This window comes from Protopterus annectens, chromosome 9.part0, assembly GCF_019279795.1.
Source record: "Protopterus annectens isolate FY-2018-M chromosome 9.part0, PAN1.0, whole genome shotgun sequence".
In the NCBI taxonomy this organism is placed as follows: Eukaryota; Metazoa; Chordata; order Ceratodontiformes; family Protopteridae; genus Protopterus; species Protopterus annectens.
In genome coordinates this window covers 978,345,432-978,361,875 of record NC_056743.1, presented here as the reverse complement: position 1 = coordinate 978,361,875, position 16,444 = coordinate 978,345,432, and the positions used below count along the sequence as shown (strand labels likewise).

Below are 16,444 nucleotides of genomic sequence, written 5' to 3'. Positions count from 1 at the left end.
TCATATATGTGTTCATGTCCTCCTTTGTAGAAAGTTTCTCTTCTGAAAAAAGAGAAGATACAAAAATCTGTTATAGTTAATATTATATTTAATTTTTATAATATGCGTGCTTACTCTTGTGTTTTGTTATCTTGAATCACTAAAAGTAGGTGCTTGTAATTCAGCTGATTCTGCAAATTAAACGAAATTAAACAAAATGGGAAAAATTATGTGAGGAAGGGGCACTGGAATAAAATACTTTTATGAATGGTTCATTTGATAATACTGTTTACATTTTTAAATCCTTTCTAGGTACATCAAATTAGCCTGTGAAATCATACTTGCTAACCCAGTTACCTTGCATATCTCCAGGACTTAACACCTACTTCCCCATAACTGAAAGTTACCAAAAGTGCCAAATATAATCTGATGTTCTGAACATAGTTCAGATAAAGAAGCAAGTGGTTTACAAATGCCCCAACATATCACATCTGTTTGGTGGATTTTGCTCTAACATGCAAAGATTTCACACCTTACACACTGCACATTTCCACAAATGCAAGCCAGTGGACTTCTATGCATTTCAGTGGCTTAAGTGATCCAAGCTTGAAAGATTGCAATCCCATAATCAGAGATTTCCTCTTACTAATGCTTGGCTTCAGTTCTGGGTTGCTGGTGCTGCTAGCAGAAACAGCAGAGTTGTACTAGACGACTCTGTCAGGAAACATGTCAGCTAAGAAAATATCTCAGCAGCTCACCCTTCTGGCAGGACAAGAATACACTTAAAAACAGACAAGAATGAGTAATGTGGGTCCTAAATTTATTAGATGCCAAAAGGAAGACATCACTTTTATTTATTTTTTTTTACCTTTTTCTGATCCAACTTAACAGCTGAAAGGTGACTAATCAAAATTGTTGAAACACAAGGCTATGGCAGAGTTAAACACAATGATCTATCCACACTGAAATCATGCAACATAAAAGTACCAACAGTGATACTGTGCTGGCCTACAAGTGTAAGAATGTAAGTAAACATATTTCGTATACTTAATTTATAAGTCTTCTGCATGGAGGGGAAGTATACAGCAGAGCCAAGAGGGTCAGTTATTGTGAAGCTAGAGACATGTATCACCCTACCTAAATTGCTAATGTCTTTGTAGTAAATAATCTCATTCCTAGCAATGGAAGTCTAATATAAGTAAATATTCCTTCATGCTGTTACTGCTTGTATCTGCAAAATATAATACACTCATCACCATGAAATGTCCTAAAAAAAGACAAGGGATGTGTTTGGGTTAATGGCAAAAGTCTTTGCCTCACAGGCACATGGTACAAAATTTTATTCTGAACATTGTCCAAGCTTACAATGGCCCCTCAGGGAAGTTAGTCTAGTATTCACTTATGAACCTATAAAAGAAGACGCAGCAAAGCTTAAAAAAATATTTATTTTTGAAACCATATCTATGACGTGTGTAGAAAAAACATATGCTTAATACCAATAAACATGTAGAGGCAGTTGTACTCTGCTCTTTGATTAGGTTGCCATCTTAAGTACCACAAAGAGCAGGCTGATGCATTGCTGACACTGAAAGTCTGGCAGTAACAAACTTTTACTTGACAGCCACAGCTGTGCCTTACAACTATGTATTACCAGAGGACAGTAGCTCTCAGAGTACTCGTCATGCCTTTCCAAAAGGCGACTGCAGGTTGCAAGTATCCCTACACACACACAAATCCTGTTTATTAAAAGTGCTTTTTTTTTTTTTTTTTAAAGAAATTAGCAAATAAGAATAAACCACAAGTATTGCAAACTGTCATCTCTTTGTAGTTCGTCTTGGCTCTTTGCCATTGCTTATGACACTAGCGGCAGAAGGCTGATGGTTCATTTGACTGCGAGTGCTGCTCCTGACATTATTCGCTGATGAGGGTGTCTGTGGTTGCTGGATGGAGTTTGCTGAGGCTGGAAGGCTGCTACCATTCCCATTTGAATCATTACCTATTTAAAAAAAATTCTGTTTAGCATAGTAAAAAAAAAAAATGCAAACTAAACCAAAAGCTGTTAAAGTGATGCCACAGCTTACGTACCTTTAACTTACTAATTCTTCCTCAATCCAGTGAGCACCACCTAGTCTGGATACTCCTGACATTCAGTATTTGACAGGCAAACAGTTTAGTTTATCATCTGTACGTGTCCATAATTAACAAGGACACAATCTTAAGAATTAAGAAAAAGAACTGTAGAACTATATGCCATAAGTTGGAAAAGGCTGGGTAACATTTTTGTAGAACATCAGCAATCTCTTTAATATTTTGTTTTTGGATGTTTCTTATTTCTTTTTTTTTACATGTTTATTTCTTGAGTAAATGCTATGCAACTGTACAATGTCATAGTATTATGTTGCACGCCATACAGTCATACTAGAGGCTGCCAAATCTATGGTGTGCAGGGGTCAATCCCTAACTACATCTCAAACAACTTGTTTCACATGTGCTACTGTAATCATTATATCCCTGTGTTAAGCCTGAAAAGAATCCAGTACATTCAGCATTCTACCCTGATCAAAAAATAAAGTAAAATGAACTAAAAATCAGCATCACAGATGCTGGGATAACCAGATAAGGAAAATTAGGGATAAGCAGCTAACACTTGTTCAACAACTCTGGATGGAAAGAGGCTGCTAAGATCTGTAATTATTAGTGACATGGGGGCGGCTCAGGTATGCATTAAGCAAGTGGCAGACTATGACATGCACACAGTTCTGCCAAGTAGGATACTGCATTGTAAATGAAATTAGGCATATGTGTGGAAACATACCTACAGGGTTAGTATTGAAGTCCCTTATTCAGTAGCAAACACGTCATGTTACAGATGCCAAAGTAAGTGACGCAAAGGATGATATAACAACAACAGAGGCTAACCCATTTTCCCCACTGACCGGCTTAAGAATACAAATCTCTTCTTTCGGGTTCCTCCCATCAAAAGGCTATTCCACTCCAGGAGGGTAAGCCAGACCAGTGATTCTTTGGGTTTCAACTGATGGACAAGTGTCTCATAGTTAAAAGCAAAATAAAAAAATATCTATACATGCGTGTGCATACACACACAAAAACATACAGCTCCCCTGTGTTTAACAGAACATGCATTTGTTCGACAAATGCAGGGTTGTGATTTAATGTCAACTGCATGGATGGCTGAATGGTGGATATGTTGATGGTATGGAATGTCAATACAGGTAAGTGGGGTTGGGGGGGTTTGAAAGTGTGTGTGTGTGTGTGTGAGTTAGGGTAGGGGCATATGAGGGAAGGAGGGGAAAGATGTAGTGTTGTTTGTGTGTATTTGTGAATGTTTGTGTGTCTGCATCTGTCTTGTGTAGTGGCAGTGTTACAGGAAGGTTTTAATGATGTTAAGGTGTAAGGTTAGGGTTGGGGGAAGAGGCAGCATTATGGTTAGGGTTAGCATCCATGACAAGGTGGTGCAGGGGGGGTGCCCCACCCTCTTTAGTAATGGGTGCTAACACTAACCCTAATGCTGCCAACTTCCCCCAACCCTAACCTTACACCTTAGCATTATTAAAACCTTCCTGTAACACTGCCACTATTCAGATAAATTTGAGGCTAATGTTATGGAGGTTTTAGTTTTAATATCAGGAGAAGAAATAGTTTTCCTCTCTCGATATTAATTGTTTTTAGGGTTTTTTCGCTACTGTGCATGATCAAACTTATTTTGTCAGTGTTTTACATCCAATATTCTGGCAGTTCTGTCACACACAAAAGACCCACATATATATGTACATCTCCCAAAGTTTCCCTTGAAAATGGACTAACCAAGTCAATACAATATAAAAAAATAAAATAAGAATTTTTCTACTGATTACATTCATACAAAAAAACAATAGCCCAGGACACTGAGTATGGCTATGTAGGATGCAGCAGCTGGTGATTTAAGCAAGTCTTGCTTTGTCCATGATAGACGTCTTTGCATTTATGCTTTTCCCTAGAGTTGGTCCTATGTTAAAGGGTCTTTGTCCCCTTCTAGAGGATGTGGGAAGCCTAACCTCCCCATATACTTCTAACAAGAGCAGTCTTTTCTCTCTCTTTTTTTTTTTTTAACTCTTTAATTTCGCTGATATCCCACTATTGGACTTGGTTAATTTAAAAAATATATATCTACTGGATGAAACTAAAGTTATATTTTTTTCTAGGTTACTCTCCAATAAGGCAGTCACAACTGTAAACATGGTCGTCTACAGCCTCTGGCTAGTAAAAGCACACATTACATCAAAATTAAGTTAATTTCTTTAAAAACTGTAAAGTGTGTAACATTACAACAGCTATTTTTTTCTAGGCGATCTTCTTCTCTATATCTACTGACCATCAACCTCCTATTGGTTCTGAGCCTTGGAGGAATCCCAAGTGTGGAAGTAAGAGCTGGCTGGAAGGGGCTGTCATCCAGGAAGTCACAGAGGTGTTCACTCGCTTGCCAGTATCTAGCAACATGAGCGATGAGTGTGTTTCTACTTAGGCCTTAAACCCACTCTGGTGCTGACTTGAGCACCCATATCACCATGAAGGCTTGATAAACCTTTACCATGCATGTGAGTGCTTCCACCTACATACTAATGAGGGATATAATCACAGGCTTGGTAAGCCAGGCCTAATTACCATTTAGCAGATACAACACCTACAGGCCTCCGCTTTGTACATGGTGAGGTAGCCAATTGTGCCACCACTCCCTCCCACTCAACAGGTGGGTTGGAGTTAGATACTCACCTCTAGCCCCACACATAGCTTCTCTAATACTTGAGATGTTATTCAAACTTACTTTATCTGGACTTTAGCCAGGGCTTTATCCTTCTACACCACAGAATCTAGCAGTTACAGCTCTGACTGTGCTAATTTTTGCAATAAATCTTTTTGAAGGATAATTCTGTTTTTACAAGTTTCAGTTAACACGAAAATGAAAAAGGGCTACCATTCTAACACAAGAAAGCTAGGTCTAAATAGTGCTCACTTTACCTAGCTTTGTTTCCCCACATTTGGTCTCATTCTTTGGCTAATCTCAGCTTGCTGCAACACAGAACAGTCCTATTACTAATCTTTTTTTTACTATGAAGGACCAGTATAGGTCTTAACTTGCTAATGCACACAGGCATTACTATTTTACTCCACATTATTATGCAGGCTTGACAATGTGTTACATAAAAGTGAGATTCAGATGCAATTAGTACAATTTATGTTACCATTGTCTAAGCAAAGGAAAAGCAATGTTATTGTAAATCTCAAACTCCGTTTCTGAATATTGTGTCAGCTGTCTTCACAAGCATTGTATATGCAAAAACAAAATTTAATGCAAGCAACTTTTTTTTTTCTATTGAGAAACTTATGAAATGGTAATATAAAGTAAACAATACATCTATCTATATGGCAATATATATAGATAAAAAAATTACAAAAAGTAGGTTGAAGCAGGGGAAACGTACATTAAAGACGTTTTTTTCTTTTGTTAAATGATAGAAGCAAAAGCTGAAGATTTATTAGTAATGATGGATGTCAATTATTTGTACATTGTGATACCCAACGACATGGGGTAGATTTTGTTAGAATGGAGCTTGTTGAATCTAAGTATTATACTAACGAAGAGATTCTTATTATTTTGGAAATTTTGGATATAATATTATCTTATAATTTTTTTTAATTCAAAGGTGGGTTTTATCAACAAACAAATGGAGTAGCTATGGGTGCTGCTATGGCCCCAAGCTACGCCAACCTTTTCATGACTAAGTGGGAGAAATTGTACTTCAAAACGAATAAATATTATGATCAAGTACTTTCCTATGGTCGATTTATTGATGACCTTTTTTTTTTTATTTGGAGGGGGGCTTGGCAGATCTTTTAAGCTTTTTAGAAGAGATAAATGTATGTGAATATCTTAAATTTAGTTGGAATTATAGTGAGGTTAGTATTTGTTTTTTGGATGTTGAGGTGTATAGGTGGGGCAATGAGTTTTGCACAAAAATTTATAAACAAGTGTTCAAAATAATGCTTACTTAACTAGGTGTTAAGAACAATATTGTTCTAGGGCAATTAAAAAGGGTGAACAATTTAACTGACTGTGATAAGAGGTATGCTGAAGAGAGCAAATTGTTATGTGATAAATTTGCAGTTAGGGGTTATCCAGCAAAAGTCCTGGAAGAAAAATTAAAGGAGGTTGGGCAAATGAGAAGAGAAGGTAGATTGCCCAACATAATTAAAAAATATGGGAACATCCCAGGAAAATAATAAGACAAAGGATAAGGATTATGGATGGTGGTACCATATTCTACTGATGGTGGGCAGATTAAAAATTTGTTTAAAGAAAACTGGAAAATTATAGATAGTTTTCCAGAGATAAATAAATTTGTGGGAGAAGGGCCCATTTTTGTTAACAAAAAGGGCAAAAGTTTTAAAAGTATTTTCCAAGACAAGGTAAAATATTTGAGTGAAAGAAAAGAGAAAGTTAGGAAATGTTTGAATTGTGAATACTGTAGATTCATTTACAAAGGATCAACTACAGTATGTATAAACAATATCAGATTTCAGGCAGCTAATGAGAATGTCTGTAGGATAAGATTTGTTGTTTATCTATTTGTTCAAGATGTACCTCTTATTATGTCGGTATGACAACTAGAAAATTGCATAGAAGAATAAAATAACATCTGTATGCAATTCAGAAAAAAATATATGAATAATGCATGGGGAAGGCATTATACGAACACTAAATATAGTGGAAATCTAAACTTCATGGTAGTATATAAAAGTTTAGAATTTTGAAAATAATTTAGCAGCAGAAGAGTTAAAATAGAAGGAATACGTCTTCTGCGTGGAGACATGCATGAATGGGCGTACCTTCATTGAAGGTTGTGCATCAGGGCTGGTAACTCAGCACGTAAAAATCAACTACCAATCATTAGCGGACCGGAGTTCCGCTGTGGCGACCCCTAAACGAGAAAAGCCGAAAGACACACCAACAACTGCTGCATTTTAAAATTGGATGCAAGTCGCCCCCCTGGTCTTAATGGCAAGGAAAATGTTAAGTTTATTTAAAAAGAAAAAGGTTGAAACATTAAATGTTTTTTCGACTAATTATGTTTTAAGTTTTTTTTTTTAAACGGCAGTATATTTATATATGAAATTAGGTGTTTCCATGAAGTCATAGGTGTTTTAGAGTATTGTTGCTTTAAACAATGTATTTCTGAGATTTTTTCTAATTGAATAGTTAATTAATGAAAATTAAGTATATATGAATTTGGTAAGAAGAATTTTTATTCAGTCTGAAGAAGTCATTAGTAAGACGAAAGTGCTTACTGAATAAAGTGCTGCTATATTAGTGAATAAAGGCTGCCTTGTGAAGCTCCCGTGTGGATTACTGTTTGTTGCTCTGTTGGTATTTTGCTGAATTCTCCGTTTAGCTTTATAAACAATACATCTACTAACTGCTGCCAGTAATTGTGGTATAATGATTACTTACTACTTTTCTGTGCTGCTATAGGATCCTTACTGAGGGGATGTGCATCATTCCAAACAGTCTAGAGGTCAATGAGATGGGAATATCAGTAAGAACTGTAAAAGCACTATGATGCAGACCAAATTATATACTCAGCTAACACATGACTAAAACTGGCAAGCAATTCAAATGAACCTGCAACAGAATATAAGTGACAAACTCCATTCAGAAGCAGGAAACTGCAAAAAGGGACAGTGAACAATGAGCCAGTGTCCAGGAACAAAATCAGTATCAGACATGTTTTGTGTATAAATCATTTTTCCTAACTTCCAGCTTATGAATGCAGCCCAAACTATCACATTCAAAGCCTTGCAGAAGAAAGGATTGTTCTGCAGTAGCAATGTGGGAAACAATGACTGAACCATTTCCCTTTACATTGCCATTTCTATCAGCACATGTCCTCAAACGAAGCAGTCCATGTGCAATTAAACTGGGTCCAGGCATGTTCTTGTTAGGTGAATCTCAGAGGACTAGTGATTTAAAGGATTACACTGGGGTAGGGGAGGGAGTGCTGTCTGCTAGGGAAGAAGGGCCAATAACTACTCCATGTGGAAGTATGAACATGCAAGCACATTGCCTACCTAATCCCTTGTAGACTATAAAAAAGAATGGCAGGATTTGCTAGAGAAAGCCAATCTCAATGTGTGGCTGGCACCTTATGTCTCCTGCTTGCTCAACTATTGCCTAACAGATTTGCTGGGTGGCTGGAAAGGATGACATCTCTGAAGATGAAGTAGAGCTGTGCAAAATGTAGAGTATTGGTTTTGTTATACTGTAAGAAAATTTCATTCACTTCACTCAACTTAGATGGCATATAACACAGCAATGGAAGAAAATATCGCAAAAGGAATAAAACATAACTTGTATATCAACAGTATCACCCAAATGATCTAATGGGAATTGGTGCAAGAAGACAGAATTTGACATACAATGCACCTGCTACTGCCTCAACTTCTCCCAACATTCACAACAACTACAAATGTGGAATTGACCTGCTGTACTCTTCCATGTGCTGAAGGGACTTGTCCATTCCAGCTTGTTTTACCACCTGGATGGCAATACAAGCTAGTGAGTATAAAAAAGTAGTTACGTATTTACCATAACGTTCCATCTGTGTTGTCCATTTTCATTCTTCCTCAACTGATGGGTTCGGACCAGATCCTAGGATCTGACTCGGCTGTTGCTAAAGCTCGTGTCAACCAAAAAAAACTCTTCAGCTTCTCCCTTATCCACAATGCACCAACCCTAAGCTCCCTCAGATCTTGTTTGCTGATTTTTACCAAAAAGAAAATATTTACTATGCATAGACAAAGGAGATGTAAAATTGCATACACTCAGTACAGAAAAATACTATATCTGGAGCTCAATATAAAGGACAGCGATGTCCCTTAAAAAAACTCATTCTTCTAGAAGTTTGTAAAGAGACAGGATGGGGGTTGGTGGGCAGCAAGTTGAGGAAGAATGAAAATGGACAACACAGATGAACGTTACGGTAAGTACATAACTTCTTTAGCTGATTATGTCAATTTTCCTTCTATCCTCAACTGATGGGACAGAGTCTCCAGCTACCTAAAATCCTGGGTGGACTCTAAGGAAAGATATTCCTGAGCATCATTGAACCAAATGATGCTCTACCTCTGGTGACCAGATCCAATTTATAATGAGTAACGAAGGTATAGGGAGTAGCTCAAGTAGCTGTTGCACGCATGTCATCCATGGACACACTGGAAAGGAAAACTGAAGACGTTGGCATGGATCTAGTTCAGTGATGGGGAACCTATGACACTCGTGTCAAAGGTGACACCACCAGTGTTCACCAACACCCGAGTTACCAAAGAAACTGCTTTTGCATTAATTGCTCGTCTGGAGTGCTCGTTTTGTGCCAGGAGCCAGTTCAACAACACTGCTGCATAGGTAAGGAAGGTGTTAACCTCGAAGACTATTTCTGTATACCATCTTGACACAGTCTGCAAAGGGCAGTGCTGACATTGTTTTCTCTTTGGATACAGTCTGAAAAGGGTTGTGCTGACATTGTTTTCTCTTCATGGTTACACTTCTGCAAAGGGCAAGTAGCCTGGATTTATAAGCATGTGCTGTTTTACATTCCTTTCAACTGTCCCTCTTAATCTCTCGTAAAACTGGTGACTTTTTAGACTTAATGACAAAAATTAGATTTATAGACTTATTTTACTTCAGAAAATGTATATTAATTCACATTCATTTTTTCTGTCAGGGACTCAAATTAATAGTACTAGCAGTGTAAACCGGCCATGTCCCTTATTTCTAGTTTTGTCCCTGATTCTGTTGAGATTTATCCCCGATGTATTGAGAGCTATCCTATTTATTTATTTATTTTATTATAGTATTTTTTTTTTTGGGGGGGGGGCACTAGCAGAGACAAGTTAGGCATTTTCTGAAGTTTTGACATGCTCAGCCGAAAATGTTTGCCATCACTGATCCAGTTGAATGAGCACTTACTGGTTGTGGTAAGGTAATACCCAATTTTTTTATAAATAAGAGAGATACAATCAGTTAGCCATCTGGATAAAGTTACTTTGGCAACTGGTTTACCTAATTTCAAAAAAAAAAAAACAGAGAAAGCGAAGAACACCAACTGCAGATGCTAGCAAGCCTTTCACAGAGTTAACATCACAGTAGCACAAGCTACACTTAATAACAAATATCACATCATTAATCAATTTACTAAAACAAACACAAACTAATAAACACTTACTGCAGAAAAGCCTTCCACTCCAGTTTTTCGTTTAAACCATAAGCCACCAAAGTGCCAAACTTTAAAATAAAAACAAACTGTTATACAAAGAAGCAGTCTGTATTTTAAAGTTTGGCACTTTTGTTGCCTTATGGTTTAAACAAAGAACTTGAGTGGAAGGCTTTTCTGCAGTAAGTTAATTATTAGTTTGTGTTTAACTGTTTTAGTTAATTGATTAATGAAGTGATATTTGTTATTTAAGTGTAGCTTGTGCTACTGTGATATTAACTCTGTGAACAGCTTGGATTTTATGCTTCTGCAGTTGGTGTTCTTCGCTTTTTTTAAACTTTTTTATTTTGTTGTTTAGTGAATATGGCCAGCGATTCACTTCTGCAGTTGCCTCATTTATTTCAAGATGACATTACTGATTCTGCACAGTCTTTTTTGGGAAATAATTTACAACCAGGTGCAGTGCTGGAAGACACTTCAGCTCAGCATGCAGAGCCTCATGTATCCTGGGAAAGATTTCTGGAGGAAGGTAGATCCAGGAGAAATGACAATCCATTTCAAAATGTTGGTGGACTTATGGCTGGTAATAATTTTTCCACTGAGGTACGTAGTAATATTGATTCCCTTGAGAGGCTGTTTAAGAAAGAAAATGTGATTTATTATAACATTTTGGGGCTTAAGAGATATTTAGATCTTGATATTACACCTAGGGGGTCTGCATTTTGTTAAGCGCCCCATTTCTCCTTTTAACTCTACAGATCCTGCTGATAAACAGTTTGAAAATAGATGGGTAGCGGCTGCCCACTTTGTGTTAAAGAATAGATCCACATTTTACTTGAAAGAGATGTTCTTAAACAACGAAAATAAGGGAAGAAATTTCTGTCTCTTGTTCTACCCTTTCTGCACAAATTGGTACAGCCCATTTTGAGCAGTTGTTATGCTCAATGAATGCTTCACTTGAGGAGAATTCCGGTGACATCATTAAAAGGAAGATTCACAAATTAGCAAGAGACCTCCGAGATTACAGCTCCAGGAACATTTTCAAGAAGACAGTTAAACAAAATATATATGGAGGCTCTGGAGCCACTTCTGCCAAGCGGAAACAGCAAGTAAATATTTCTTTTGCCTCTTCTGAAGTCAGCAGTAGTGCTGGGGAATCTGACAACAAAACTAGGGCTTTTCCTCCCCTTCCACAGCCCCAACAGCCTAATTATGTGCATGAGAACTTTCTGAGTTACAACAGATCAGGAACCAGCAATAATAATCAAAAATGAGGATATTTCCAGAACAATAAGGAGGGACAGTACTTTAACAGGTCTGTTATAACTCCCAAAGTTCTTCTGCATACAAGTAGGCTGTTGGGTATGTGGAAGGGGAGGAAAAGCCCTAGTTTCGTTGTCAGATTCCCCAGCACTACTGTTGACTTCAAAAGAGGCAAAAGAAACATTTACTTGCCGTTTCCACTTAGCAGAAGGGGCTCCAGAGCCTCCATATGTATTTTAACAGTCTTCTTGAAACCTTGGAGGTCTCTTTCTAATTAGTGAATCTTCCTTTTAATGACGTCACCGGAATTATCCTCAAGTGAAGCATTCATTGAGTATAACAACTGCTCAAAATGAGCTGTACCCATTTGTGCAGAAAGGGTAGAACAAGAGACAGAAATTTCTTCCCTTCCCTTACTTTTTGTTAAGAACATCTCTTTCAAGTAAAATATGTCTGATTTGAAGACTGCTGAAACACGGCTCAGTTTTGAGCTTTTTTACTGGTTAATTTTGTTTAAATCAGTTTGCTCGTTTTCTATTGTTATATAAAAAAATGTTGCACTTTATTCATCTGCTTTTTTGTGTATTTGTGTTTCTTCCTACTTTATTGCATTTATTACTGCTTGTTAGTAGCCTGATTAAATTGCAACTGTTATTCTAAGCCTTTGGTTGAAGCATGTGGGCCTTCAGACCAGTTGTTTTACATTAAGAAGGTTTGTGGTCTGCACTGTTGTGGTAGAACAGATAGCTTACAATCCTTCTAAATTGGGAGTTGCTGATTAAAGGCTTAGTGTCTGTTACTCTAAGAGTGTATTAGTTCTGGTTTAAGCACTTGGGCTTTGGGCAGATATTTTACATTATGAAGGTGTGGTCTGCACTCTTGTGGGAGGAATGGGTAGATTCTGCCCTTCTGAACTGGGATTTTCAGGTTAAAGGCTTACTGTGCCTGCTTATTTGAACTGTTTCTTTCTGAAATTGGTACGCCTTGTTTGCTGTAGCATAGACTAAATTCAGACCTGCTGAATCTAGCTTTGTTTGTATAACTTGAGCACTAATCCAGACCATCTTTTTTTGGAAAAGGCTCCCCTGCACCCTAGTGGCAGGAGTGTGCAATTAGAACTTGTCTGACCGAAGACTGCTGGAAAGGGGCTCAGTTTTTAGCTTTTTTATTGGTTAATTTGTTTAAATCAGTTTGCTCATTTGCTACTGTTATATTAAAAAAAAATACACTAAGCATCGCCAGGGTTAAACTATTCCCGGAGGCATAAAGTCTGCTTTTAAAATTTTCCCTTAGAACTAGCCAGTTTTTTAGTTTTATCACTCAAATCTGTTTCTTTGAGCTTAGCACTTGTTCAGAACTCATTGTAAGCACTAAATAAGATACAAATTACTACAGCACTCAATTTTCCTCACTTGTCTAGAGGAAAACAGTGTTTAGTACTTAATAACTAAGCACCTATCCAGGCATGTCTAATGGTCAGCTCCCGGTGTTTTCTCCTGTCTACCTAATGAATCTGGGCATCTTGGGGCAATGCAGCAATTGCCTCATGTACACAGACAACCCTCTCCTCCTACCACCCAACACTACAACTTGTGAGACTTGCACTTGTATAGCCAAACTGGAAGCAAAGGTCTCTTCACTTAAGACTGGACTAGACAGTCAAGAGGAGAAGGTAAACACTTGCACCACACCACACTCATCACATAGTCCCTCAAAACCTACACCGCCAAAACAAACCTGCATTTGCAGAGGCTCTCAATAAAAATCTGCTCAATCAACAGAGACCTCCAAAGCAGAAACACATGCAATCTCCACTCCCCCCCCCAACACAAACCAAATCACACATAGACCACAAACTCAGTGTACCACTGAACCACAGCCCATAAGGCACAACAACGTACCCAACACTCTAGTCATAGGCGACTCTATAATCAGGCACACTGATGTTCCACTCACCAGGCTAAACAAGAAGAAAGTTCCTGTCAGCTGCCTGTCGGGTGCCAGGATCAACCACATAATGCACGCACTCAGGTCACTCCACAAAAAGTATAAATATGACTCTGTCATTGTCCATGTTGGTGTGAATGACCTCAGACGTACCTCCCTGAACTACATGAAGAGAGACATGGAGGAGCTCTCCGATCTTGTAGACCAGGCAGGTATGACCCTAGCCCTAAGTAGCATCCTGCCATCATCCAGAATGATACCACAGTACAAGGAAAAAATGACTGGCTTCAACAATTGGCTAAGCTTCTGGTGTCATTCTAAGGGGATCCAGTATCTGTCTGCCTGGGATGACATGATCGACAGACCACAATGCTTTGCTAGAGATGGCCTGCACCTGTCGCCCTTGGGATTCCGGATACTGGCTAAGGCTGTTGCCACCCCTATATTGCCTTTTTTAGGCAAGGTTCAAATGACAAATCTACCACCGTAACAGGTACAAACAAGCAAAATCTGGGGGTAATGCTACTTAATGCAAGCAGTCTAAACCTCAAAATGTATTCACTCGAGGCACTCCTTATAATGGAGGAGATCGACATCTATGCAGTGACGGAAACCTGGGTCAAGGCACCAGAGAGCACCCCTGCATTAACAGGCTATAATTCATACCACACGTTTCAGCCACCTAACGTGGACCAAAACACTAAAGGCAGAGGCATGCCCAAATTCATTAAGGATATCCACACCTCCAGGCTAGTTGCTTAGCATAATGCATCCGAGATTATCCAAGTGCAACTAACTCTGGGCAAGACCAGAATCCAAATTGTGACTTGCTACAGATCCCCCACCATACCCAGGATTCCCACTCCTCATTTCTTGATACACTGGAAAATATTAGGGTACAACCCAACACCCTAATAATGGGCAATTTCAACTACCCCACCATTAACTGGGAAAACTACTCGTGTACCAACTCTTTTGCTCAACGTTTACTGGAATTCATAAATTCCAATGCCTTGGATCAACTTATCCATTCCCCCACCAGGGGCAGCAATATCCTAGACCTGGTCATTACCAACATTGGCGACCAGTGTTCCACACCAGAGGTCAATTCCTCATTGGTCAGATCAGACCACAAGCTAATCAGCCTAGACATCCACATCCCGACCCCACTCCCCCATTAGGAAAACCACTGTAAAAAAAATGTCTCCAAAGCGATCTTCATGCTGCTTAAGACAGAAGTGGCAAACTTCATGACACCAATGCAGATGGACAATTGAGGTACGACTGCTGAATCCTACACAAATGCACTTTATAAGCACTTACACAAGTGCATGGATCGTGCCATCCCTAACAGAACCAAGATGCTGTCCTCTATTTATAAAAAAAAAAAAAAAAAAAAAAAAAAAAAAAGGAAGCCAATCTGGTGGTCCCCTGCCATAAACAAACTCTACAACAGAAGAAAGAAACTGTTGCAAAAAAAAAGAGTAAAATTCCACGATTGGAAGAACTCCCTGGTCAGTCTCAGTAAGAAGCTGAGATCCCTCATAAAATCCTCCAAAGCTAGTTATGAAAACAAAATCACCACTGATTCTAAAGACAACCACAAATCATTCTATAGCTATGTCAAGAATCTCAATGGCAACCCTCAGATCTGCTCTGAGTTACAGCACAATGGCACTAAATATACAGAACCAACTGATATTGCCAACATCCTGGCAGATAGGTTCACTGTTAACTTTACCCCCCTCTCACCCCTAAAGGGACCATATCTATACCAGAAGAATGCAAAGTTACTGTAATCATGGCTGCACAGGTAAAAACCACACTCTCCAAAGCCAAGAACACAACATCCATGGGACCTGACAACATTCCAGGGTGCGTTCTACATGAACTACAGAATAAACTGGCACCCCACCTAAGCATCATGTTCAATCATAGCCTCACCTCAGGCTTTGTGCCCACTGAATGGCACACAGCGACTGTTATCCCACTCCACAAAGGGGGAGCCACCACGGACCCTGGGAACTACCACCCCATAATGAGCTTGGTCTGCAAGGCCATGGAACATATCATCATGTAACTTATAAACAAAGACGTTGGTAATCTCCAAACTCTGGACCCCACCCAGTTCTGGTTTGTAAAAGGCAGATCATGTCTCCTAAACCTGACAGACTTCTTTGAAGCAGTCACCAAAGCCGTAGACGAGGGTAAGGTGGTTCACACAGCCTATCTAGATCTCGCCAAGGCTTTTGACACATTCCCTACTTTGGAATTATAGATAAACTCACTAAACTAGGTATAAATCCCTATGTCACAAGATGGGTTGCCAACTGCCTTCACTGACAGAACCCACACTGTGAAAGTAGCAGACTCCAAATCCGACTTCAGACCAGTGACAAGTGGAATACCACAGGGTTCAGTCCTAGGTCCTCTCCTGTTTGGTATCTACTTTTATGAAGTACAGGCTAACACAGAAGGTCTTTGGCTAATGAAGTTCGCAGATGACTGCTAACTAGGAGCCATAATTGAAACTCCTAATGATGTGGACATCATACAAAAGGGCCTCACTGAGACAGATGCCTGGTGTCAAAGCCATGGCCTCAGGCTCAATGCCAAAAAGTGCACTGTCATCCCCTTTGGTAAAAACTCTGTACCCATGAGCTACCACATAGGTGGTAGTCTACTTAACACCATAAGTGTAATAAGAGGCCTTGGGACACAGATGGAAAGTAGTCTCTCCTTTGATAATCACATCGCCACAGTAGTGAGGAAATCCTTCTACATGGCACACCTCATCACAAAAGGTTTCTCATCCAGGAAAAAAGAGGTCATTGTTCCCCTCTACTTGTCACTCATTATAGAGTACAACGCCCCTTTTGGTACGTACCTCACAAGACATCTACAACTGGAAAGGCCACAGAAATACCTCACAAAGAGGATTACCGGCCTCAAACAGATGCTCTATGCAGACCGTCTCAAAAAATTCCAGC

The 16,444-nt window shown here is 38.9% G+C and overlaps 1 protein-coding gene across 4 annotated transcripts in view; it reads right to left on the bottom strand.

Moving 5' to 3' along the window:
* Positions 1–1,405: 1,405 nt before the first annotated feature.
* Positions 1,406–16,444, bottom strand: part of NABP2 (nucleic acid binding protein 2) — a 181,216-nt gene continuing 166,177 nt past the window's right edge. For all 4 annotated transcript variants that reach the window (XM_044083736.1, XM_044083733.1, XM_044083735.1 and 1 more), the window contains one exon: positions 1,406–1,975. In XM_044083736.1, coding sequence (XP_043939671.1) covers positions 1,794–1,975 — 182 coding nt within the window. In that variant the 3' untranslated portion in view covers positions 1,406–1,793. The remainder of the gene's footprint in view (positions 1,976–16,444) is intronic.